This window comes from Rhinatrema bivittatum, chromosome 17 (genome assembly GCF_901001135.1).
Source record: "Rhinatrema bivittatum chromosome 17, aRhiBiv1.1, whole genome shotgun sequence".
NCBI lineage: Eukaryota > Metazoa > Chordata > Amphibia > Gymnophiona > Rhinatrematidae > Rhinatrema > Rhinatrema bivittatum.
In genome coordinates, this window is record NC_042631.1 from 10411416 (window position 1) to 10438088 (window position 26673).

General features: G+C 44.1%; 1 protein-coding gene across 8 annotated transcripts in view; it reads left to right on the forward strand.

Annotated features, from left to right (window-relative positions):
• NAV2 (neuron navigator 2) overlaps positions 1 to 26673 on the forward strand; it is a 457796-nt gene that overhangs the window by 190813 nt on the left and 240310 nt on the right. For 3 of the 8 annotated variants that reach the window (XM_029583043.1, XM_029583045.1, XM_029583046.1), the window contains exon 1: positions 759 to 1579. The exons of 1 other annotated variant lie outside the window; for it this stretch is intronic. In XM_029583043.1, coding sequence (XP_029438903.1) covers positions 1379 to 1579 — 201 coding nt within the window. In that variant the 5' untranslated portion in view covers positions 759 to 1378. Of the gene's footprint in view, positions 1 to 757; positions 1580 to 26673 lie in introns of those variants that run through there. 4 more of the 8 variants (XM_029583048.1, XM_029583049.1, XM_029583042.1 and 1 more) reach the window with 3 other exon arrangements.

The window sequence follows — 26673 nt, forward strand, 5'->3', positions numbered from 1 at the left end:
ATCGGTTTAGCTGCAGTTTAGATCCCAGCTCACTGCTGCCCCTGAATTTTATGTTCTCATAAGGTGAGGTCTTGCCTGCTGATTTGTAGACATTAGGGAGGTAATAAGTACGTATAAAAAAAAGAAGTTACACATTTTGCAGTATCTATCAGACTTTAATCTACTGTCAAACTCTCTCTCTTCTCTATTGAAATCGGTGAAAATGTCTCTTGTGCTGCTTTTCCTTGAGCAGCTGAGAATCCTGGTTTTAGAGAGATCCCAGGATTTAGAGGCAGGCATTCAGCCTGACCGGTCAGGCTAAACGCAAAACAGAACTGTACAGAGTGTAAGCTGAGCCTCCCTCCTATATGGAGCAGGCTCCGGAGCGGGGCAGGATGCACCCTGACGCTGTCCAGAGCAGATCACACCGGGCTGTCAGTCCTGCACCGCTGTAGGACTGAAACTGGCTTTAGTATTCGGGGAGGCGGGGGCCCTGGCAGTTAGGCTGGGCGGGCTTCCCCATCTCCCTCCCCGGTGCTCCTGCTGTGTTTGTATTTGAATTGTCTCTCTTTGAAATGATTTGCAAAGCTTTTCCCCCGGCTGTTGCACGGCCCGCGCCTTTCCATGCAGGGCGCAGTGTGAGAGGAGTTTCCTGCCAGTCACAGGGGCAAAGGCCACTCCTCCTTTTGCAGGGATGGTTTGGAGTCTCTGATTGGGGAGGGGGACCAATCAGGGTTCCCCATCCCAAGCCCAGCCCAGCCTGGAGTCATCTCCAGAGCAGGCACTGACCCAAGGACCCTGCATGATGCGAGCTCTGCCCAGATGTGCCCCGGCACGCGCTCCCTCCCTCCCTCTCTCTGGTGCGTGCCCTGCATTCATCCCTGCAGCCGGATGAGTTCGCGTTTTGTCTCTGTGGGGGGAGGAGGAGGCTGAAAGAATTTCGGACTGAAGGCTACGAATGGACATTTCTGCTGCATTCTTCCTTGCCACCTGCCAGGCAAGTGTCCAAGGGCACCGGTCCCTAGCGCGGTGACCTGCCTGCCCCTCTGCCATCTTCAGCTGGGAACCCCTCCTCCGCCTGGCACCCGGGGAGCATCTGCCGCAGCCCCGCTCTGTCCCCGAGCTAACGAAGCAAGAAAGCTGCAGTTTCCAAGGAAGCAAATTACAGGAGGCAGCCGGAGGGAAGACGAAGGCACATGTGAAGGAGGCGGTGGTTGCTGAGCAGGACCCTGCAGACATTTTTTTTTTTTTTTTTTTTGGCTTTAGCTGCTGCTCCTCCTCAGTTTTCCCTTCCTGGGTCTGCACATCCCGGCTGCTGGCTCCAGTGTTTTCTCCATGCCTGGTCGCCCCTGCTGCTGCTGCTGCTGAGAGAGAGCCTGTCCGGAAAGCAGAGGGAAAAATGCCAGCCATCCTGGTGGCTTCCAAAATGAAATCGGGGCTACCGAAACCCGTGCACAGCGCCCCCCCGATCCTTCAGGTCCCGGCCAGAAGCATCCCTTACCTGAGGCTGGGGGAGAAAGTAGCCCAGCCCCTGCCCCTGTGTGCCAGCCAGGTACCCCTCAAGGCCTTCCAGGGCCAGCAGAGCGGCTTGGATACGCAGGTGAGTTGGCTCTTATCTTTTTCCTGGCAAAGAAGAATCATCCATTGCATTGTCCTGGACATTTATTCAGGTGGTCTAAGGATAAAAAAAAACCCCCCCGTTGTGTTGCATGCATGCAGAAAATTCTGATTGCAAGGATACTGGATACAGATTCAGTTCATTGGGCTTATTTGAAAGGCAAGGAGCTTAGAAAAAAAGGTGTGGCTGTTTTACTGAAGTAGAGAGTGACATGTACGTTTGCTGCTCTTACCCGTCTATTTATATTATCTCTCTGTTTTTCTGTCTGCCTCTATTTCCGGCCGCTGTGTCTGAATCTTGCTGTTCTGCATTTTTCCTGGCTGCTTCTGGATCAGTTTAGAAATGGGATTAACAGGACTTCCTTCATGCATTGTATCTTTTTTTTTATTTTTTATTATTATTATTTATTGCCTCCCTGCTCTGTACTGCTTTAAGCAGGTTGTACTTGGAAAAGCGGCTTATTCATTTGAAAGTGAAATTGAAGGTTGATGCTCCGGGCCAGGCACCCGGTGTGGCATGGGGGGGGGGGGGGGGAAAGCTTGGGTTACTGTAGTCTCTGAATCGTGAGTCCTTTGGCCTGGCAGCTGCTCAGAAGTGCAGTGCACCTCACGCTTTACTCAGATGGTGGGAGGCAGTGAAAGCTGGAACTGGAACGGGAGGGGGCGGGGGAGGCAGTGAAAGCTGGAACTGGAGCGGAAGGGGTGGGGGAGGCTGATGAATCCTCCCGTGTCCTCTGCGGTCTTCGGCCTCTGCCCACAGGACCCCCTCTTCGGCCCGTGCCGGTCAGAGGAATACCGCGACTGACAGGTGCATTGCTGGGATGTGCGGGCGTCTTCCTCGCTGGCATCCAGGGTGAACCTGACCCCAGGATCAGACTGACCCTTGCAGCCTATTCTGGTCACAAGCCTTCGCTTTTCCTTAAGATGACACCTGAGCGCATTCCGCCTACCAGATGCAATAATTGAATCCTGAAGGGCTGCGTGGGAATTGAGACCTCTCCCCTAGATTTAAGTTGGAGACTGACTATGTTATATTAAATAGCAGCGTTCCTCTGCGGTAAGAGTCTTACCTGCAGCTTGCTGGTGCAGCCGGGAGGAGCGCTGCCTGTGTTGTGCAGTGCTTATGCCCGGGAAGGTATTTCAACGCTGCAAAAGGATTTTGACCATATTTGTACATTAGGAAGCTATTTCTATTTTGATGTGAGCCTGCAGGCTGGTAGAGTGTAAAAGCCGTCACTGACGCTGCATATAAAGTCACGGCCGGGTTTTCATGTGGGAAGGAAGTTTGCTTTCTTGGTCTTCTTCCTGTGATGCTGCTGCAGGGCTTCACCAGACCTTTCCTGCCTTCTCTGGAAGTTCATTTTCTGTTCTCTGTAATTTTCAGCTGAAGCCCTGGCATTAAAGCAGCAAGACACGATCAACCTGCGTCTCTCTAACGTCTCCTTTTGGCCTTTATACCAGGCTTCTCTTTCTGTTTTCTCTTAACATATTTTATTCTAGCAGGCACCTACTTTTTATTAAGGAAAAGCTGCTTTTTTATTTTTTTTTTATAATCTCCTCCACTGTGTCCCCTTGGCTGGTATCCATACTGTATATCGAGGTCATGCTCCTATAGGCTCTAATGAAGATCCGCTCTTCAGCTGTCTGTGCTGTATTCATGCGTTACGTGCATCAGTGCAGTGCTTGGGGAGGCTTCAGTGAGGACTGATTTATTTACTTTCACAATGGTAGAAATGACCAAGGGGTCAGGTATACTAAGCATTTTACCCATAGTTGTGAAGAAGGCATGGATGTAATAGCTGGCACTAATATCTGCACACAGAATAGCACTAGCGTGTGCACACACAGCATCTCGTCGTGCATATCCCATGCTAATCAAGCTATTGGCCATTACCGTCCCACCCCCCCCCCCCCCCACCACCATCACCATCACCACCAATGCAAGGAGGTGTATACGGGCTCTCAGTGCTCATAATTTAACTCCTGGTAAGAAGTGGAATACATTTCCAGGCTTGTGTTAGTCTGTGAGAAGTTTGTGCTGCGTATAAAGCAGGATTGGGGGTGCATAAAATACGAACACTAAGGAGGTCATTTTCAAAGACCTGTGCGGGGGTCGCACGCGTATGTGAGCAGCCTGTGCGCGTGGTAAACACATTTTAGGAAGGGTGGGAGTGTGCTTGTAGCGTTACTGCTGCTTGTGCAGAGAACGACGGCGTTCCAGGGCGGGGCTGGGAAGCGTGCACACATTTCTGTGTTTCAGAAGCGGAGCGTGCGCACAAGTCATCAAACGCTCGCATGCACTTACACCTGCTAACCAAGTTGCAATATTAAATCTGACCAGTTTTGTCTGTTTTTGTTTGTGTGTGTGGGGGGGGGGGGGTCTTGAGCGAGTGATGGAGGATTTGGATGAAATGGTGAAGGTTTGGGTCAAACTGGTGGAGGAGTCAGCCAACTGGTGCTTGGAAGCGCGCACAAAGTTAAGTATTTCCATAAGCGAGATACAAGCGCCCCACATAAACTGAGGGTTGTTATGCACAAATGTTACAATTATTTAAGGCTTAAAATATGTGTATGCACTTTTATAAAACAGGTGTGCAGATCTCTGCATTAAAAAAAACAAAACATACGAGTACTGAAACATATGTGGCTTCCGCCGCACAGCTTATAAAATCCAGGCATAACTTTAGGCGCACCTATGTATATAGAAACATAGAAGTGACGGCAGAAAAAGACCAAATGGTCCATCCAGTCTGCCCAGCAAGCTTATGGTAGTATCTGCCACGCTGTGCAGGTAATCCCCATACTTATCAGTTTCCCAGACCATCAAAGTCAGTGCCCTTGTTGGTTGCTGTCTGAGTCCAATTCCCCGTTACCTCTTGCCGTTGAAGCAGAGAGCAATGTTGGAGTTGCATCAAAAGTATCAGGCCTATAGGTTAAGGGTAGTAACAGCCGCATCAGCAAGTTACTTGTTTTACTAGACAGAAAATTCAATGTCCTTGTTGGTTGCTGTCTGAATCTAATTCCCCTTTGCCTCTTTTCCCCCTGCCGTTGTTTATATATGAATGTACAATCAAAATAAACCTCAGAGTGAAATAGAATTGCGTGGATATTGAAACAGCATCAACATCGTAGTCCACCTCAACACTGAAATTGATGAAAATATATTTTTTTACACCTTCATACTAGGCGTGATCAGAGTAATGTATTCAGATACTCACACATTCTTCTGCCTTATGTATAATCATCGGTCTAACACAAATGTCCCACTGTAATCTTTTTTTTTTTTAGATTTTTATATTATGCAAGTAAAATCATTTTTAATATGAAAAGGAAAGTGATCCAAGCACTTATCTCATATAAGATCAGTCATGTCAAAGGAACACAGACGTTGAATGAAAGACTCTCAGTAGACGCCCAACTTCAAGCCCGACACGGGTCCGTGTTTCAAACCAAGGGTACAGTTTTATCAGATATTTTCAGTAAGGTATCATGGAAAAGTTCATATTACTTGCATAGTATAAAAATCTAAAACAAAAAATATTACAGTGGGACATTTCCAAGCTAATAAATATTGGGACATTTGTGTAGGAACGATGATTATACAAAAGGCAGAAGAATGTGTGAATGATTGAATACATCACCCTGATGACGCCTAGCATGATGGTCTAAAGAATTATTTCTAACAATGTGAATGTTGAGGTGGACTGTGTCGTTGACGATGTTTATATATGATGCACACCAGTGGAAATGACCCTCCCTCCGCAGGGATGACACAAAAATCAGAGAAAAGGAGAGTCCCTGAGAGTTTTGTCTGCGGTAACTGGCAGCCACTGCTTTCTTTATAGATTGAGAAATGGGAAGATGGGCAGAGCACCATTAACTTCTTTTTTTTTTTTTTTTTTAAAGCTAGGTTTCTGTGCAGTTCATGGAAGGGAAAAATTGCCACTGAAATCCTTGCTGAATATTAAAGCAGCACAAGCAGAGAAAGCTTATGTGCACCTCACACCCCCCACCCAATTTGTTTAGGAAAATGATCTTCTATTTAATGCCTGTTAAACCGTACTTCATGTATTTCTGTGTAAAGTGTTTATGCGCATAGAGCAATGCGAAAAAAGCAATATATACGTGCAAATAACTAAACACCTGTGCCTAGGGAAAACCCGGTAATAAATCAGGTCCTCGGTCTGCACTGCCCCCAGAGTGGCAGCACCAGCTGTGCAGTTTCTTGCTTCTGATGCCCCCTTCCCTGGATAGCAGCACAGGGCGCTGTTGCTCGCCGGTAGGACCCGACTGCGGGGTTTAAGTTTCGATGGCTGCCAAGCATTTCCTCCGTCCTTACTTGTTTCATCTAGCTCCCGTCAGGGATTCGTCTTATACTGTTTTGCTCTCCCCTTCCTGTGTCTCCCCCCACCCCTCACAGGTCAAGCATGTCGCTGACTTAACAGCAGATGTAGCCTGAGAGTGGCTAATGCCCCCCCATTCAGCCCTCCCGCCAGCCTGAGAACGCAGCCTGGCAGCAACAGATCTGGGGATAGTAGGTGGGTTCCAGGTACGGCACACCCGGGGGGTTCTGGCTCACTGAAGCTTTTCTCTCGTTCTCTGCCCGCGGGGAAAAAGTTTACTGACCCCAGGCCCTTAGTTCTCTCCCCGGGTTTTCAGGCAGAGGAGCCAGGCCCATCTGGGCACAGTTTGTCCCCATTTGCAGAGGCAGTGAGGGCTTGCACTCTTAATTTCTATTAAGCCACGCAGAAGTGGTTAAGTATCTGGCAGCTCTTTGAGAACAGAATGAATAAGACAGATTTTAACAGTTGCACAAATATGAGATGATTTAACAGCAAATAGGTCATTTTAAATATCTGAACAATATGTAATACCTCTGGTGGGGGGGGGGAGATAATTAGGTAACATCCTTACTGTTGCACAGATTCTTTGTTAGAAAAATAAAGGTAACACAACAAAACCAGAAGGCAGCGCTTTAAGTGCACAGAATCTGCTTGTTTAAAAGTTTTTGACATGGGGGGTCATCTGCTGAGCTTAAATAGAACTCGCATCTGCTGCCCTTAACCACTGTGATCCCTAGGCTGGCCGGTCCCGAAGGCTTGCTGGTTTAACAAACGACTGCAGACCTGAATTCTCGCCTCCTCCTGTGAGAGCCCCCCCTGTTTTAGCTTTCGATGAGTTCAGTGGGGCCCCCATGCAGGCAGCAACGAGCCATGCGCCCGCACTCGCGCCTCCGTGAAACGCACCTCCTTGTGTAAAACGTCACCACCGGCCTGGAGCACGGCCGGGCACGATGGCACGCTCGGCGTGACGGGGGGGGGGGGGGGGGGGCAGTCGCTGGGCGACACGGCTCAGTCACAGACTGATATGACCGTCCCGTCCCCCCCGTCTCTCCCTGCCCCTGGCATGGATCTCAGAGTGGTCACCCTTCGCAGCGAGCCTGCCCCGCGATCTGGCCATGCTCCCGTCACAGGTGTCAGCGTTTCTGGCGCTCTCCAGCAAAACGCACCCTCACCTTTTGGAGCTCTTTGGTTTAAAAAAAAACAAAACAAAACCGCGAGTTGTTCCCACGGAAACTGCTGCCCTAACGGCAAATTAATTTTCCGTAACCGTTCCGAGGAGAAGCGTTTCCACCTCGTCTTGAGGATCGCTGTGGAAGTTCAGGATTTTATCGGCAGGCTCTGCTCAATTAGTGCCTTTTTCTTTGCTGAGACTTTGGCGCTGATGAAAGTCTCTTTTGGGTGTCATTAAAGATGTTTAATAACCCAGTTGTAATGACACCATTAGGAAGAAAATATTGTATCGAGGATAAAACCTGTTGACATTTTGCATCATCGTGCGTTGATTAAAAATCTTGCAGAAGCCATAAAAGTTGATTGTGGATTCAGTTAGTGCAAATGACTGTGTTTATTATCTAATGGCTTTTATTTTCTACCAAGGGGGGAGGGGGATACACAGCCGCCTTCTCCTATCCCGAAAGAAAGTTCAGAGAGCCAAAACAATTGATTTGAGGTATTCCGATTAGAAAACAAACAGATTTTACAGCAAGTTACTGGTTACGTCTCTGATGCACATAAAAACAGTGTCAGAGCCTGTAAATGTTGGTCTTCTTTTCCATTCCCATTTCATAGGCCAAGCTGAGCACCTTAGCACCCACACTGGGGACAAAACTTAGGTGGGATTAGTATGGACCCTAGATAGGGTCTCCCTACAGTCTTTCCATCCCACCTTATATAGCTAGATTGGACTATGATTGTTTTAGCGCGTTGTAGAGCGAGCATGTGATCCATAAGTGATGGTCAATGCAGAGTAAATTCTGTATCCTGCCCCTATCTATCACCCCCTTCCCCTTAGTGCCTGAGATGGGCTGCAGAAGCGTTCCCAAATGCAGATATTTATCGGGTGATAAACTCGCTCCAGGAGCTTTATTTTTAGCACCGCTGCCCTTTGCAGTACCGAGGATGCCAGTTTTTCAAGTGTATTATTGGACTTGAACTGCTGGTACCCTTTCTTGTAGTGGGGAATTGGTTTTCCGTTCAGAAAGAGCTGGCCGGCAGTCAAACACTTGTCATTTACAAGCCTCTATTTTTATCTTGAAATTATTCTTTATAAACCGTAGCTGTGGAAACATTTTAAGGTGTTTTGCTTTTTACAAGCTGTGGCACTGAGGAGCTTTGCTGAACTGGGCGAGTTTTATTTTTGGAGGTCTGGGAGAGATCACAGATACTTGATTTAATGCGTGCCATGATTTTCATGGGCTCTTTGCGCTGGACCTTGCTCATCAGGTTTTCCTTGCAGACTTTTCCCAACAGAATAAAGGGTTGTTTTTTTGTTTTTTTTGAAACTTCAAACAGGTGGAACACCCATAAAATAAAAAGTCTTGCATATATCCCATCAAACCCAGAGCTCTGTATATTTTGCATAAATTTACATGCATATATTTTATTCTGTGGAAAGCATTAAGAATTATAAACCTTTGTATTTGTTTTAGAATCAGACTGTGCCTTCAGTAACACCCTGTTTGCAGGGACAGATATGTTCATCTAATAAGTATGGGATAACCTACACGGGACAGCAGATACTGCCTTAAGCTTACTGCACAGACTGGATGGACCATTTGGTCCTTTTCTGCCGTCATTTCTATGTTTCTAATCAATTTATCAGTTTGTCTGTCTGTGCATCTATTGTACCTATCGTCATGATCTCATAAGCCATGCTATGGACAAATGCTCATATTGTGGTACAGAGGCATCCAAATAAATAATGTACAAGAAGCAACTTTTTGAGAGGAAAGAATGGTCTACAAGAAGAGGTCAGGGTTTGACGTTCCAAGCGGGATAGACTCAGGAGGAACATCAGAAAATATTTCTTCACAGAAAGGGTACTGGATTTGTGTAACCCTCTTCCCAGGTGACGACACAGACAGTAAGGTAATTCATGAAAGCCTAGGATCAGTACAGAGGATCCCGAGTTTCAAAAAGATGAGGTGGAAGCCAGCGGTCAACTCAAGTCAAGGGAAGACTATGAACTCATCTCCAATGGAAAGAAATATCATGAATCCATCAGTCAGGGTGGGACAGAAGAAAGGGGATCCTACCTGTAAAAGGAATAGTAACATAGTATTTTAGTAGATGACAGCAGAAAAATACCAATGACCCATCCAGTTTGCTAAGGATATATTCCATCTGTCAGCCATAGAGTGTGACCACTTATAAGATACTGTTGTATGCAAAGGTTAGCCACTCCTGGTCATATTGTAGGTTTCAGTGAATATTTAAGTGAACAGAAGCTGACACAGCCTCTAATTGGTGGCCATGGTTGTTGAAAGTAGAAAGAACAAAAATCACAACCTGACTAAAGGCCTAACCAGTCAATGAATTTTTTGGGCCTTATTTAAAATAAGTAGTAATGACTCAAGTGGAAGGTATACAAACTTTTGAATATGTCATATTCACTGTTATGTTATTTTCAATCTGTTAAAATCAGCAAATAATCATTTTGCATTAAAAGTTCTAGAAAGATGTTGAGGACCATCTTCAGCCGCTGTTTGGCTTGTGCCACTGAATATACCGAGCTATCTTAAAGTTAACCAGATAAGTTTATCCAGCTAACTTTAGGACAGGTCAGCGGCATGACCAGAGTTAGCCAGATAATTTATCCAGCTAACTCCCCTCCTACCCAAAATGCCTCCCGCCCGCCCCTGGAATGCCCAAATCTTATCTGGCTAAATTCTAGCTGAATAAGTCACTGAATATGTCGTTTTTGTCATTTGGATGGATCACTTTTAAGTTATCCGTCTAAATGAATTTTGAACATGGACCTCGTTGTGTTTCCCTGTGTACCAAGTGGAGATTTTGACAGCTTCTGTTCACTTAGGTCTTCACTGAAATATACAATTTGACCATGGTCACCTAAAGTTTTGCATACAATTGTATCCCTCCTTATCCAGGAGAATGTTTCTCGTCTTCCTCATTTGTACCCAATCATCATGGGGCAAATAGGTATATGAGATCCCCCACATAGATCATATGTATAATTAAGACACACCTGCATTTACTGAACCTGCAGCCTGCCAGACCGACCCAGCTGCCAGTTTAATTCTATCACTGCACGTTCTACTGGTTTCTTGTTTAAATTTTATAGGCAGAACTCGTAAGAATTTTGTTTTATATATTTTCCATCAATTCGGCTGCTGAAATGGATTTCCAGTGACATGAAATTTCTCTCCTGTGAGTTCCTGTGGAGAAATAATTATCAGCTGTGCTGCTCACCATGCTCCTTGCTTTCTCCTCTGTGGCGGACATTTTGCCATAGCGCGCCTGTCAGCTCGCCCGCTCCGTGGGGACCACTGCTCGCCTGAACACGTTAGCAAGCTTTCATCATCAAAAGTCCACTGCATAGACTTCCATAGTACCACATTACAAGCACTGAGCAAAACACCCACTAATTAGTGGTGAGTCATTAGATTGAGAAATACGCCATAACGGAGTAAAAAATTAGAGAGCCTGCCTTCCGTAAGTTATTTTTAATTTCTTGGTTTTGGACATCTTCTGTACGCCTTCCTATGGGACTCTTGCGAGGAGTCGTTTCGCATAGCTTTCCAATCCCACGTGTAAGACCTCACCGCCTTTGACGCAGAAATCAGGATAAAGGTCTGCACGTTTTTTGCTTTCAGGGCTTCTGTTTGGTCAACTGATGGGTGTTTCCATACGAAAAGGGACTGTGCTTTGGGCCTAGCCTCTCCCTCAGCTAATAACTCCGTAAAAGCTGTAGAGTGCAACAGGTGGCAGAAAAGATGACCTACGTTTCTATGTATATCAAAGAAGGTTGGTATTTACCACTAACCTCTGGGTGTCTGGATGAACCAGTGCCCAATGCACATATCCAGGACGGGCTTTTTTCTCTTTCTCCTTGTACTCCCACCATACCGGGTAGAAAAGCGTCCATGATCTCCACTTAGCACCCCACCTTTCCCATGTAATAATCTAAGGAGTCAATTTTCAAAGGAGCTGCGCACGTAAAACCAGCATGTATGGTAGCAATTTTCAGAAGCCTATTTACTCGCATAAAGTTTTTTTTTTTTAATTAGTAGCTTGGCTATTGCCTAAAAATCTGGCTTCCTAAGTCCTTTGCATAGCCTGCCAGACAAACAGACCCAGAAGTAGCTACGCTTCTGCTAGGACTTCCGGTTAACTACAGAACTTACAGATTGCGAGTCAGACCCAGATGCTACATTGGCTGTAACTTCTTAATATGATCTAAATAGCTGCCATGAGTAAGGAGCCTCCCAGGTCTCTCAGCCTGCTAGAAAGACCCAGCAAACAGGTGCAGTCTGTCGAATGGACCTTTTTGCCTGCACTTCAGCGTGCATTTTCTGCGTGCAAAACTTAATCCCGATGCAGCAAGGAGTTTTGGCGCAGAAAATACGCCTTCCTAGTCTGAGTACTGTTTAGTACCCTTGCATGGAAATCCCATGCAGATGAGGTCATTAAGCAGTACCTCCCAATGCAGAGAGACTGCTTCTGGCCAGTACACATTTTATAGCGCTGGAAATTTAATTCCAGGTCAGAGCTGGAGCTTCCAGGGATACTGGGCTGGCACTTAAAGCCCGTGAAAAGTGGAAAAAAGTTTAAAAAAGAAGTTTAAAATTTTCCATGGATAAGTCAGTTACTTCTGTCTATCTGGCGTAGGTCACTGCCCTGCACCAGGTAGACAGAAGCACTGATTTACCCGGCTATCTAGCTGCTGCTTCCCACTGCCAGATAGATGGATAAATCGGTATTTATCCAGCTAAGTGGCTGTCACGGACGGTTTCCCTCTCCATTTCTGAGTTAAAATGTGTGTCTGGCCTGTGCCGAACGCACATTTTAGATTTTGTTCATTTTTTTTAACTGCTGATGCATTTGCATAACATGGCTTTCTGCATCGGGAGTTTAAAAAAACAAACAAACAAAAAAACAGTGCAGAGTTTTTCTTTTTTTTAACGCTCAGCTTATTGGATTGGCCTGTAAGTGAGTGCCTGCATTTCTGCTAGGACTTCTAGTTAATTACAGACCTTACTGCCTGCCAGACATAGGTGTTTATTAGTGGACTCTATAATCCCAACCTGTCAGACTGATAGAGGGATAGGGCTGGAAGGAACTTCAGGCTCATCTCATGCATCCTCTGGCCTCCAGTTACAATACACCCTACTTGTATCATTCCAGACAGGTGTCGGAGTTGCCTGCCCTTAAAATCAGATTATTCTATCCTTACCTACAAGGAATGGCTAGGGTAGTGGTGAATGCGCTCTCTCAGGCTAGCTCAGCAGCAGCTTACGTTTCAGGTAAGGAGGCAACAAAATCCTATTTTTTTCCCCCTTTTAATTGCTTTTCTTGTAGAATTGATGCATTTTTAACGACCAAGTTATGGTTTTGTTTGGCAGAAAAATGGTTGTGCTGTGTGATTGGCTCATGGGCAGTTTTTAAAAGGATAATGCCTCCTGGGTGGGGTCTCTCAGAAACAAAACATAAAGGGGCAGATTTTCAAAGCCTACGCGCGTCACCGGGCCTATTTTGCATAGGCCCGGTGACGCGCGCAAGCCCCGGGACGCGTTTAAGTCTCGGGGGCTTGAAAAAATGGGTGTGGGCGGTCCAGGGGCCTCTCCATTGCTGCTTGGCCCGGGGATCACGCGCTGGCACTTGGCCGGTGCGCGCAACCTACGCCTGCCCAGAGGCAGGCGCAACTAACAAAATAAAGGTTGGGGGAGGGGGTTAGGTAGGGCTAGTGGATGAGTTAGGTAGGGGAAGGTGGGGGGGCGGAGCGGAGGGAACGGGGAAAGCCATTGGAGCTCCCCCAGGGCTCAGTGAGCGCAAGGTGCACAAGTCTGCACCCCCTTGCGCGCACCAACCCCGGATTTTATAACACGCGCGCGCATGTTATAAAATTGGGCGCACATTTGTGTGCGCCGGGTTGCGCGCACAAATGTCCGCCCGCGCGTACGTCTTAAAAACCGGCCCAAAATTTCCTTTCGTGCATACGTGGAAGGAAAGGTCAGGCAGGAAGTATCGCAGGCTGGATGCAGTAGTGAGGCGTCTGCGGGCCGTTGTCACCCTGGTGCCATCTGCCCACAAGGAGAACATCAGCAGGATGCCCTGCAAGTACCCGGCTGCATGCCCCTGTTTCATGGAAGGGCATTTTGAGATATGTGATGGAATCCAAGCCTTTGACAGCATTTCTTTAATTTTGGATGGATGTTGAAAACTGGTCTTTGTTTGTAACCTGAAGAAAACATTGTCTCCTCTCTCTGTGCTGTGCAATCTCATTCTAAACTGCAAGCATTCTGCAAAGGCTTAAATTACATTAATGTATGCAGCTCCAGCTGTTCCAGGGACTAAAAATAGCTTCTTTTCAAGAAAACCGATAGTGCACGCTATAATTTTCTGCAGGTTATGTTTGCATGTAGCTTTCCAGATTTTAACAGATTTACTATACCACGGAATATCAGATAATACAACTCTTTGCTTGTGTTCTGCAGCATGAGCTGCGCTGACATCTTTACATTTTATGGGCTTTGCAGTTTCTTCCTTGTCCTTTTAAGTTTCCAGGTGTTTCAGAACCAAACCCGAACAGGGCAACATGAGCCTTTCCCTCCCTTACATTTTTTAAAAATCCTTTAAACTCCCCAATCTAGCCCATCCTTGCGTGGGACTGCAGGCTGCAGCTCCCTCAGGAGCTCAGTGCACATGTGTCGTCAGCCTTGCCAGCAGGTGTCACTGTTGGGTTATGATGTGCCCCCCCCCCCCCCCCCCGCCACAGTATGCCGACCCTGATTGGCCTGAGGGGCAGGAGCTCGTTCAAGACTTGCCACTGAGCCATTGTGCCATTCTGAGCTTTTGCATCCCCATTGTCTTCTCCTCCTCTGAGTGGAGTTGCTGTCAAAGGATGGAAAGCCCTGAGGAAGCCCTTCTGGTACATGATTGTGTTAATTTAATTTCTAGAGCCACCTTCCTTGCAGCAAAGTACAACCCAAAAGAGTTACAACCAAAAAAAAAAAAAAGTACAATAAACGTTCATCAATATATTAGTACTAGTACATCAGTAAAATAAATTAATATAAAAGTTAATACACCAAAAAATTCAATATATCAAACTGGAAATGACTTAAACTGCTGCTTTGTGTAAGAGAAACACATTCCAGGAACATGAAAATAAACCCTAGTGCCTTTGGTGTATTGAATAAATGTACACAGGCTCTTCCAGTTCTCACAATCTAAACTCTGTTTCAAAGTGCTCAATGTGAGGAGCTGTAGCATCCTTTATGCTAAAATCACATAATCTGAATGGAAAATAAACCCAGGGGTCCCTTGGTTGGACTTATTCTGTAGTATTTTACTAACACCATTGATTAGGGAAAAAACCTGCTGTGAAAATAGACCCTAGAGAGTTTTATTGACTTGATCAAGGCCGTACCATGAATGAGCCGCGTTCTCTGTAGGCTCTAACGTCTGTGATTGGACCAATTTAAGAATTATTCAGACATGGGTGATACGGGGGGGGGGGAAACTTTCAAGACCAAGTAGATCCTCCCCCTTCTCTACTTAATCTGTAGCCCCTGCACAATCCAGTTCCCTCCAGGGCTAATACTGCAAAGTGAATGGCGGGATTTGAATCGGAGTCACTTGTGATTCACAGGAGCATCCTCTAACCACAGGGCTAGGCTTCAAGACCTGAGCATTGCAAGTGCAGTTCTGTCACAGTTATTCTGTCAATTTAGGGACACCACAGCAGGGGATACAGCTTCAGTCATTACTGGCTTTTAATTTAATTAATTAAGGAGAGAATTGTCATCTATTACCTCCATTTTCTCCCCGTGCAGCACCGCTCCTTGAAGTAAAGATTGTTGGTGTCACCTAGTGGCTTCCAGCTTAATAAAATAAACCTCCATAAACTATTCTGCCGGATGGAATTTTGCTCCTCTTTTCTTTATCTTGTATTAATCTGTTTAGGAAATATCCTTGCTGGTAAACATCTCATCGCTGTTCAGTACAAAACATGGTCAACAAAACCTGTTTTTATTTTCCACCAAATTTTTATGGGATTTTTTTTTTCTTTTTATAAAACAGGAGGAATTAGGTGAAAAAAAAATTACATGACATTTTATTTTGAGAACACCCTTGGCGCGTGGGCCACTAACAGGTGAATTTTCAAAGGAATTGCGCACGTAAATGTAACATACTGTCGGAGCAGTTTTCGGAAGCCGTTTACACGGGTAAATCCTGAGGACGATTCAATGGCATATATTGTAGCAATTTTCAAAAGCCCACTTACACGGGTAAAGTGTGCTTACATGTGTAAAATCCATTTTTAAGCACGTAAATGCTTTTGAAAATCAGGCCTTTAGTTTGTGAAATAGTTTCACAAATATTTACTGGGAAAAAGGATACTAGTTCAGAGGGATTTCTCTTGGGAAATTCTGCAGAATGCTGCAGGCCGGCAAGGTAGTCACGGTTTTATTTTGTACTTCCAGATAGGATCCCTCAAGAACTGTGCCAAATAATTGTAGTTCAAATGTGCTAAAAGGGAGTTACAAACGTGAATCCCACAATGGGGTGCTAATTGGATTATAATTTTGCAGTATTTTATCCCAGTGGCACCGCCCGGGCCGGCCTTATTTTCCAGAACCCTTCCTCCTTGCCCTTTGACCTTTCACCTCTCCCTGATAACTCTGAAAAACGAGACACAATGCACCTGTAGGCTTTCGATAAGTCCATGAGGATTCTTGGGTAAATGATTGCTTCCTATAAATCAGATGGTGCGGGTGATAAGACTGAAATGAGAATTCGCCCTGTGGAGAAGGAGGTAGGAACAAAGCCCAAATACTGGGTGGGGGAATAAGATTAAAAAAATATACACATGCATTTGTATTGTTTATCTTGGAGCATTTACAGTGCAAGATAATTTAGTTGATTGTAGAGATCCAGTTCAGAGCTAAATTCAGAGAGCTTAAATGACTTGCTGTGTGGGTGCTGGAGTTTTGTCTGCAAGTTAATCTGTTTCTACTCCAGCCCAGTCCGTTAAAAGTGCTGATGGAGATGGGAGGAAACAGTTTCCAGGGGTGTGGGCTGATGCTGAACTGAAGGGCAGTGCAGCGTATTCTTCTGAAGGAAACGTGAAACAATTTTTTTGTGTGTGTGCACATCCCTAGTGTGCATATTTTCTGGAGTCTGGCAGGAGGGTGTGGTTTTTTTTTCAGGGTTTGCATTTGTGGAAGGGTTTGGTAGGCGTAGGGTATAATGGATGTAATTGTTTTGTATCTATGCAACCAAAGCCTGCTGATGTCGGGTTCATGGGCCTCTGTTCGCTCATGTAAGACTTTTGAATGCAATACTTTGACTCCTGGTTGGAAAAGCATGAAGCAAACGATGATAATTACGAGTCGTGTTCACCAAAGCCTTTAACCCTGGTCACAGTGTGCTGCAGGGTTAAAGCTTTTCTGGATAGGAATTCACTTCCCCTTGTTTCTGTTCCGTAAAAGATGCTCGTTTGTATATGCAGCCCTTAATAGCAATAATTATCTGCTCCATCAGAGACGTAATCGGCTCTTGATTGCTGAAAGAAAGTGAATGGAATATTTTCATGGTAATATGACAGAAGTAGCGTAGAAATGTAAAACAAATCTTTGTAAGGCATCAAATTACACCGATACAATAGGATGGATTAGCAGAACAGGATCTGAGGTGCAGCTCAGGTAACCCAAGCTGGTGCTTTCCAAATTGGAAAGACAAGAGCATTTGCTGGTGTTGTGCACTTCCTGGGCATATTCTGAATGGCTCAGTGCTTTCCTAATTCAAGATCAAATTTACAATTTTGAAACTGATTAACGCTTGATGTTAAATAAAAATAAAAATTATTAAATGCTTTGAAATACAGACATTGCTTTTGTCTGTCTGATGTGGAAAATCTTGTTTCACGAGAGCTGATTTGTAACAGATTTAAGACCTGCAGTGCTACCTTGCTGCTGTACATACTGGGGTAGATTTTAAGGGAAGCGTGCGTGGGGTACATTTATGCGCGCTACCCGGTGCGCACAAATGTACACCCGATTTTATAACATGCGCGCGCAGTCACGCGCATGTTATAAAATCCAGGGTCGGGGCGCACAGGGGGGTGCACACTTCCCCCTCCACCTTGTTTAACTTTTTACGCCTGGCTCTGTCAGACGTATCTTGCGCGCGTCGGCCAGCTACCGGCGCGCCAACCCCCGGCGCAGCCGCTGTGCCGGAGGCCTCTGTCCCACCCCCGGATTGGCGCCATGCCCACGACCCCGCCCCCTTCCCGCCCCTTTTTCAAAGCCCCAGGACATACGCGCGTCCCGGGGCTCGCGCGCGTCGCCGATCCTAAGCAAAATAGGCTTGGCACGTGCAGGGGGCAGGTTTTCGGGGTTGTGCGCGTAATGCTTTGAAAATCTACCCCACTCTGAAAAGCATGTGAAAGGAAGGGCGCGAGCTACAGATGCTTCGTTTTTGTGATTGATCGTTTGATTTTGCTTAACCAAACAGTTTTCTTCTGCTCCTTTTTGGGCTTCCAGCTAAATTGCAACTGGGTTATGGCACCAGGAGGCCCTGTTCACAACTACTCAGGTTTTTTCCACATTTTATAACAACTCCTCCCCACTCCCACCCATCACAGCCACAGCCTTCGGTGCCTTGCAGAAAGTGATATTTGGGCAGCCTGAGTCGTCTCCTTCCCCTCCCCCTCTCCTCCTGCCCTGCCTCACAGGGGCTTAAGGGACTTTTGCCTCTGCAGCTGTGGAACAAACGGAAGCCGAGCTGGGGAATCGAATGCAGGTCTCTCCCTCCCCACGTCTGAATTGGCTTTGTGGGAGCGGAGATGAGCGTTTCCGATTTCTTTACCCGGGTGTCTGTTTCTCCGTTTAGTGTCTGAGTGGGGGGCACAGGCCCTGGAGCGTTAAAGAAATCCCAGACAGGAAGCAGGGCCCATTCTTCCGTATTCAGGGACTCGGGTGGGGGCAGAGCCTCTGCAGGCTTTGGTGGCAAGCAGTTCTCCCTTCTGCGGGCTAATTGGGGACTGGAGCTTGTCTTCTTGAGCCGAGTTTGCATTTAAACAGGTAGCCAGGAGCTTTGAAGTGAATGGCTGTGCGGTCTTTGTGTGGACTAGTGATGGTAATGGTAGCAGTTAACACCTAAGCAGCTAGCATTGTGTCTTTGTGCTTCTGGTTGGCTAATCCGGTTTTACGGGAACCCCATTTCAATGCATGTGCATTTCCATGGGGAAGGATACGGAACAATGGTGGGAGAAATGCCTCTGTGGAATGTAGGGTTTAGGCTTGTAAAGCATAATAGAGACCCCCACAGAGCTGCATTCTGCGGCTTTCTTGCAGCCCAGAACTCGGCTTTCTCTAGCCGATCGTGTTGTGATTCTGTATCATCAGGAGGAGGAAATGAGAGAAACCTCAAAACACGGTGTACACATGAGGAGTTTCAGCCGTTACTATATAATAACACTGATTTTTTTTTTTCATGTACGCACAAGTCATGGTATGAAAAATTAAATGGCTTATGGTTTTTTCCAGTTCTAAAATTCAATAAAGTCTTATTTTTTAAAAATATACATGGCTGCTGTAGTCATGTTTTCAGTGGTTATCGTGCATTTTATTGTTATAAACCTATTTATTTGAGTAATATGTTTCTTAGAAATATTCATCTGTGACCTCTCTGGTACGTGTCCTTTTATGATGCCATCCTTCCTTTTCTTGTAATGTTACGTTGCCTGTTCTTTCATTCCTGCTATCAAAGCCATAAAACCTGCCATTAATCTGGGAACCCAATACCCATTCTTATGCCAAACATACGTCTGTTACAAAAGTTCATAATTGGTCATCAAGTAGCGTGGTTGCTGTGCTGGTCTGCTTAGATGAGCAAAAACCAAAGGCCTGTGGTTGATGGCTTATCAGAAATGGGCTTTTCCCGGGGTGCCATGTAGTGAATGGGAAAGGCTGCGTAGTCCAAGGTACTCCTGGGAGATAAGCTGATTATTTGGAATTTTATTTGATCTTGTAGAGTCAGAATATGTCGGTAGATAAGGACCGTCAGGCCCAGCTCTCCTGTCCGCATTGTTCCCTGCTGTACAATGTCTTAGAAATTAGTTGATCTCAAAACTTGTATGACAACTACCTCCTTACATTTCTCTTCAAATCATGTCTTCATCCTTGCTTGAATCGAGTTCTTCATACCTTGCATAACACTCTGCCCGAGAACCTGCTGTCAGTAGATTTCTCGGAGTTTGCGTGTATTTCTTTGCTCTCTGAGCATTTCATTAAGATATTCTTATCTGGGGAACTTAGACTGCATGTATAGTAATAACAACATTCAGTTCTTCATAAGAATTGAAAGCAAACCAAGAACTATTGACCAGAGTAGTCTGAAATAGAATAGACTGAGTATATAGTTTCTGAGTGTATTTCCAACTCCTCCTAATGGCCCAACAGGTCCCTCTACTAGCACTTTTGGTGTTGCCGGTTTGCCTTGGGTTGAGTGGCAGGGTGAAAGGATGACTGTACTGTCCAAAATCTGCGCAAAGGTTCATGGTCATTATTTAGTAAAGATATTTTGCATTGGCACAGAAAGGGATAAAAATCCTCTGTGAATAAGCCCTTTTGTGGGGAATGATGCTTGAGCTGCTGGTTCGAGTTTCCACCCAAATAAAGTAGGTGAAATGGCTCCTAAAGACTCCTAACATTTGTTGGATGGGGTTGCATGAATCAAAAAATGTTGATAGCTCAGATTTGTAGGGCAGCCTGTTTCAGATAAGACCATTTAATTCAGTGAGTCACAGTTTGCCTGAACACATGTACTAACTTTTACACTCCTTGACTTGATCGGTTTCATAGATTTAGGTCCCTGTCCTGTGGGAGGAGTAGTGGAGTGTCAGAGTCGAGGTGGTGTGCAGATAGGACTTGAACCCTGAATTGCTACAACTCCAGAGCAGTGATCAATTTCTAAATTTTTGTTTCTAATGCCAGTATGTGCAAGCTTGCGCTGTGTGTGTGTTTTGGGAGGTTTAAGCTCTGTTCCCTGAACGCGACGGCAAAAATTTCAATTCTGGATGAAATCTCTGTACAGTTACAAATAAAATCAGTGAATTACTGGAGTAATTTGGTTTGACATTCCTCCAACAATTTTTCAAACTAAAACCATACAAACATGTTGGATTGTTTCAGCATTTGGAGCCAATAACTTTGCTTTTGTTGTTTTGCCAAACCCTTGATTGACCCACAAGGAGATATGTTTCCAATTGACAGATTTGGCCTCTATGAACTTTACAAGGTCTGTTCTTTTACACAGATGTTTTAGTAAGTGAATACTTTCTCACAGATACGAGCGCGCCAAGTTGTGTGCTGTGATTGGCTGATTTTGTATGTCATTTATTGTAAGCAATCAAAGCCTGTCCAATGATGGAAAGGTAGGTTGAAGATTCGTTCTATGCTCTCTTGTAGAAGTGTCTCCAACTGCAAAAAGATAAGGTCTTGCAAAAATTGTTTTTGGTTGTTTTTTTATGCTAAGATCACAAAATAAAGGACTATTGACTATGCCAACAGATAAGAACACACTTCTAACACACATAAGAGATTGTGTGTTTTCTGTAGCAGGGCCCAAAGATGTGACATTCTCTGCCTGAGACGCTATGTATTTTACCTGATAAAAAGAGTTGTAAACACAAACTAAAAACATGGTTATTCAAAAACACGTATGAATTAACCTAATACACTTGAAAGCTGAGAACCACAAGGCCAGGAAGATCAAAAGATAGTAATCAAAACATGTAAATAAGTCCAGCGAGAGATCTGTAATATAAAATTCACAAGATAGATATTAAGATAACAATACTTGTACAGGAATACTACATCTGTAACCAGTCATTGTTTAAATCATAATTATGAATGTCACTTTGTAAACCATTGTGATTCATATATGGAACAACGGTATATAAAATGCCTAAATAAATACATAAAACAAAACAACATATCTGGAAGCATATCAATTAAGTCCCTCAAGTATTAGATAAGCTCACAGGGCTGCTTTGTGTCACAAGTTTACCAGTTTATTACATGCTTTCTCTGAAGATGCTCAAAGCATGGACCAACATATAAAAACATCATATACAAGTAAATAGTATAATAAATAGATTAATATTAACAGTTACAAATACCGATGTATCCCAAACAGAAAACAATGATAAAATTATCAGTGCATTATATAATATACAGTATAACAGAAAAATATCACAATAGTCAGTTAAGCCTAATAATCTACCCTAACTCCAATATGCAATAAAACCAGACAAAGAAATATCCATACTATTGCAAGCTGCTTATCTCGTACAAGGAATATTCTCACTGCCACCATGATAGCATTCATGTTGCCTGTAGGTCAAAACACTGTTCGCCATGAAATATGAAATGCCAGTAGAGGATATCAAGCAGGAATGTAGCATACAACAATGTCACTGCATTGGATGAGTCTTCCAAAACTAAGTCCTGATCTTTATGTAGTGACTTTTCCAGAGGACAGGCATGAAACAGCATTCCTTTTCTTACTGCCAGACCAGTCCTCACACAGTCTCCAGTGAAATAGATGCCCTCCTGTGTTCATGGCCAGCACAGAGTCTATTCTGTCTTTCCTCCCTGGCCCTTTGTAGGCAGGTGATAGAGGACTAAAATAAATAACTTCTCTACAACATGCCTTTCTCTCTCTGACCCCTCTCGCTCTCGTTCTCACATATTTCTGCAGCTAGAATATGCCATTGTGAATCCTGCACTAGATTATAAAATGTTTGGTTGTTAGGGAGATTTCGCCTTTGGCGCAGTGCGCTGGCAGAAGGCTTCTGGCAACTGTATAGGGTCACACCTTCCTTATAACCCAAAAGTGAGGTCATGAAAGGCCTGTGTCCTCTGTCTCCAGTACAACCATGGGGAGAAGAAATCCCATGCATAAGGTCTGGTCTAGCAGAACTCAAGGAAAGAACATTATTAGGTAAGAATAATTTCATTTTACTGGCTAAATTGTTAATACTTGTTTATACCAATTGTTTATACTTGTTTACTGCATTCCTAGGCCTTTTTTCTTCCAGCAATCAATCTATGCCTCCAAGTTTACTATCCTTGTTGAATGTAACTTTGTTTTTCCTGTTTAAACTATTGTATTTGGTTCAGTCCCCCAGTTCAACGTAAACCGATCTGATATGGTCTTTAACCATGAAGGTCGGTATAGAAAAGTGTTAAATAAATAAATTCTTCAAAATTTCATCCTCTTTCTTGACTTTGTGGCTTTCCATGTTCTTATTCACTGGTTTCCTTTTTTCTTTGTTATAATGCATTTTATTTTGTTTTAAATATTTTAATACTTTTTTTTTTTTTTTTTTTTAAAGATGTAGTGCTTTCTAAATAGTGCCAGATATCCCGTGCTCTGAGGTCTCCTTCCTTAAGTCTGTGCCGTTGATCATGCTCTACATATATCGGTGGGGTGCTTGTGCGGAATTGTGAGAAGGATTTTCTCAGCAGTGCCCTCATTTGCATTGATTTTAGAGAAGTTTAAGCATTTAAACATTGAACAAAACGTAGGGTGTTGATGAATGTTTCATTTATTGACCAGTGGAAATGCAGTATCTGATCAGTTGCACAAATTAATAGGTATGAGGGGTAGGGCAGTTAGTTTGAGTTGCAGGGCTGTGACATGAGGTTTAGCAATTCAGACCTGCAAAAGTGCACAACATTAAATTTTTTTTTTTATTCAGCGGCGTATTGCCCGCAGCAGCAGCCTTGGATTCACAATGCAATATTTATTTATTTATTTGTAGTTGTAGCAATATCATTTCTGTTTTATGTTGAAGTATAACAATAACACAGCAGTTCTGGGCTCCAGATGCTGATCTTCGATTTGTTGTTATCTGCTCTCCGTTGCCTTTGTTTTAAGGATCCGCGCTTGTCTGGTGCTCTAGGCATGGTCCTCAACGTGTCCTGCTCAGTAAGGAGATAATCTGTTAAAGCCACAGATAATGTGCTTATTAGAAGGAGATGGTGGCAGACTGTGAAAGAAAGCTGTGTGCGCCATGTGCTTGTTTTAGTAGCTCAAATGGCAAGCGGTAAAGCATGTGTGGATGAAAAATGCAGCTTTGAAATTATTTTAGCGGTTCTGAACGCCCTGCCATGTTCAGAGCGCTGTTGTGAAGTCAGTGGCGCCATTTGTGTCCAGTCAGATCCAGTGTGGTTCAGATATTTTGTTTACCATGTGTGCCCCTGGAATAAGATGACTTGTTAAAACATCAACTACTTTTCCTATGTAACCTAGTAAGAATAGTGGCCTAATTCTAAGGAATTTGTTTCCTCACGATCTCTTTGGTTGCCTTGCCTCCAGTTTGCCACACTGCAGTTTTATTAATCTAATATACATTGAATTTGTAGACCATTTTTTTTTTCAAGTAATACTGAATGTGGCTTATTGCATTACTGGAATTCAGGTACAATGTCCTTTCCCCAAAGAGCTTGCCATCCAAGTGGGTACTTGAGGCAACGGGAGATCAAGTGACTTGCCCAAGCTTACATTGTGACATTGCAGGGAAGTGAGTTTCACTGGTTCTCAGCCCCTTGCTTTAACTCCTCCAGTTATTCTGTTTGATTCTTCAGCCACTTGTCAGTACGACCCTGGATGAAAGCAGCGCCGTAGCCATGTTGGTCCACTTGAAAATGAAGGTCAACAAAAAAAAGATACCTTTTTAGTGGATTAATTTAATACAGGGCTGGCAAACTCAAGTCCCCAAGCACCACAAGCGGGCCTGGCTTTTAGGATATCTGTAATGAATATGCATGAGAGATATTTGCATATAGTGCATGCAGACCTCTCTCATGCATATTCATTGTGGATATCCTGAAAACCAGGTCTGCCTGTGCCTCTTGAGAACCACTTCTTATTTAATACATTAACAAACTTTTGGGATTGAAACGCTCCCTTCATCAGGCCGAAACAATGAAGGGGTCATAAAACTCAATGAAGTAGGATCGGAAGTGCATACTTATCCTCAGAGTAAATAACTGTTCAAAGCAAAGCAGAACTGAAAGGGTGCAGTATTATCTATTCTGCCAAAAATTCCAGCTTTTCCACATGACCGCTAGGATTTATCCTCTAAAAGGCTGTGCCAAAGAGCGGTTGTACTTCATTATAATCTCCGAAAGCCTTGGCCGTATTCTTGGACTGATCTACTACTGCACTCCATAATTGCTATTTTATTTGGCACAACCAAAGGCAGAATAATGCGTACACTTAGGCGGTTTCCAGGCAAGAGGAGAGGAGGCGGCTCTTAAATGATTAGGAAGAAAGAGAGGCCTCAAATTTATGCACGTGATAATACAAGAAAAAGATAAAAATTAGACCAAGTCAGACACTCTCCCTCTTGGTTGCTCTGCGGAGGAGTGAAGCATAGACTGGAGATTGTGCTTGGCAAAAACAAACTGAGCTGAAAGGGAACGGAAATCGGCGCGCAAACCGATAAACAACCAAACACTCAAAATTGGAATAAACCACAAGGATCAAATTACAGTATGACAAGGTGAAGACATGACCCTCCAGGAGATCCCAGGAAACTGAAACGACAGCCTGAGGACCAGAAGCAAAATGAAATTAAGCAAAGTAAAAGACACCAGGCATGTTTTGAATTCTGACCTGATTCTATCAGATGCAGTGTCCCCCAAATCTTTATTGACTCAGCACTTTTGTAATGTTTAACCTAATCCACTCTCAGCCATTGCAAGAAACATTGTCCCTACATTTAAAGATTTTGGCTCTCTACCCACCCTGAAACACAAATAATTTGGACATGCAAAACCAGCAAGACAACGTTTATCAAATGTCTCCTGGATCGTGTTCTGTGTTTTTTTTTCCAGTTTCCTCTTTTTACTATACACATTTAATTTAGTTGGGTTTTTTTTATGGTACCTGATACCAAGAAAGCTACATTGGCGGACTGGATAATCTTCTTACTACTTTTACCCTTAAACCAAAGTTTATCCTTCTTGCCAATTAATGCCCTGGGCCATGGTCTACCCATGCTACGGACATCTGAAGCATATGGTTTGATCCTTTAGATGTGCTTTACCCTTCATGCAGTGGTGTTCCCATTCTCTAGGTATGCTTGTGGATGGATAGCCTTGGAACATGGTTTATCCTTGGGGCCCTTGTTTGCTACCTATAGATGTTGGGAGTTCATTAATATTGATACTTCTCTCATTGACCTTGGTTTGCTCCTGGTAAGTACGCTGCGACTGGAGTTCTTTCATGTGCTCTTTTTTTTGTAGCAATGTCAGTACTTGCTCTTGGAACCAGTAGATATGTGGGACCATATTTTGTGACAGAAAGGAAGTTCTGACACCAAGGATCATGAACACGAGACCAGCCAAAGGAAGTATTTCATCATGGAGAGGGTGTGGATGCCTGTAAGGCCTCCCAAGGGGAGGTGACTTCTTGCAGAGGGCCCTGGGATGGTCAATATCCTTGGTGGTGGGGAAGCAGAGGGCAAATCAGAGTTGAAGTGGAAGCTGTAGTAATGCGGTGCTAGCTTGAATGGGCAGCCTGGAGAGAACAGCAGACCGTACCTCTTTGCTTATGTTTTTAGTATTTTATTGATTTAACACTTATTGTTTTATATTTTATATTTTTAACAGCTAATGTGTTTTTGTAATTTTTTTCTTTTAATTATTTTAGCTGTTTTATTCTTTTATGATTGATTGTAATTTCCTCCCTTTTATATTTATTGAAATGTTAACCGCTGTGAAGGCTATGCTGAGACAATGGTTATATAAATGACAACTAAACCTTAAACCTTTATCCATAGCCCTGTGTTGCTGTTATTATGCTCCTGCTATGCAGCAGTGCCATTTGACAGAATTTATTTTTTTTTAAATGAATCTTTGTAAAACAGGATAAAGAAGTGCATGTTATTTGCCTTTTACGTAGTTAAAGATCCTCTCTCTTTTGTTTCCCTAAACATTTGATGTCAGTTGTTAGCCATGATAATATGATAAAAAAAAAACCCCAAAACAAACCCCAAAAACCTATAGAGTTTGAATGGAGAGTGGAGAAGCTGTGGTTAAATGTCACCTGCTAAGAGCTTGTCCCGTGTGCATCACTGGTCGTTGATAAGTGTCTGAAGTGGAGATACGTGATACGTCCATAGAGACCCCCGACTGTGCTTTTGAGAAATGAAGCTGAGGATGCGTGGTGACACGATGTGGTGCTGCCATGTTATCGGTGACCAAGTTGTGTTTCTAGCATGGCGAAAGAAGGGGAGGAAGGGACGTTAAATTAATAAATAGGTCTCTGGTGCGAACAGAGCTGTGCAGCTCTGGAGAAGGTGATGTTATCCAGCCATCCACGGACTGCAGATAAAGCCTGAGGAAAGTGATGGCTCAGGTCAGTAAAAGGACAAATAACTTCAGAAGGCTCGGGAAAAAAAATTGAAAAAAAAACACTGTAGTAAACAGACAGGTCCAAGTGCTTCCTTTCCCCTGCTCACGGCTTGATTTAC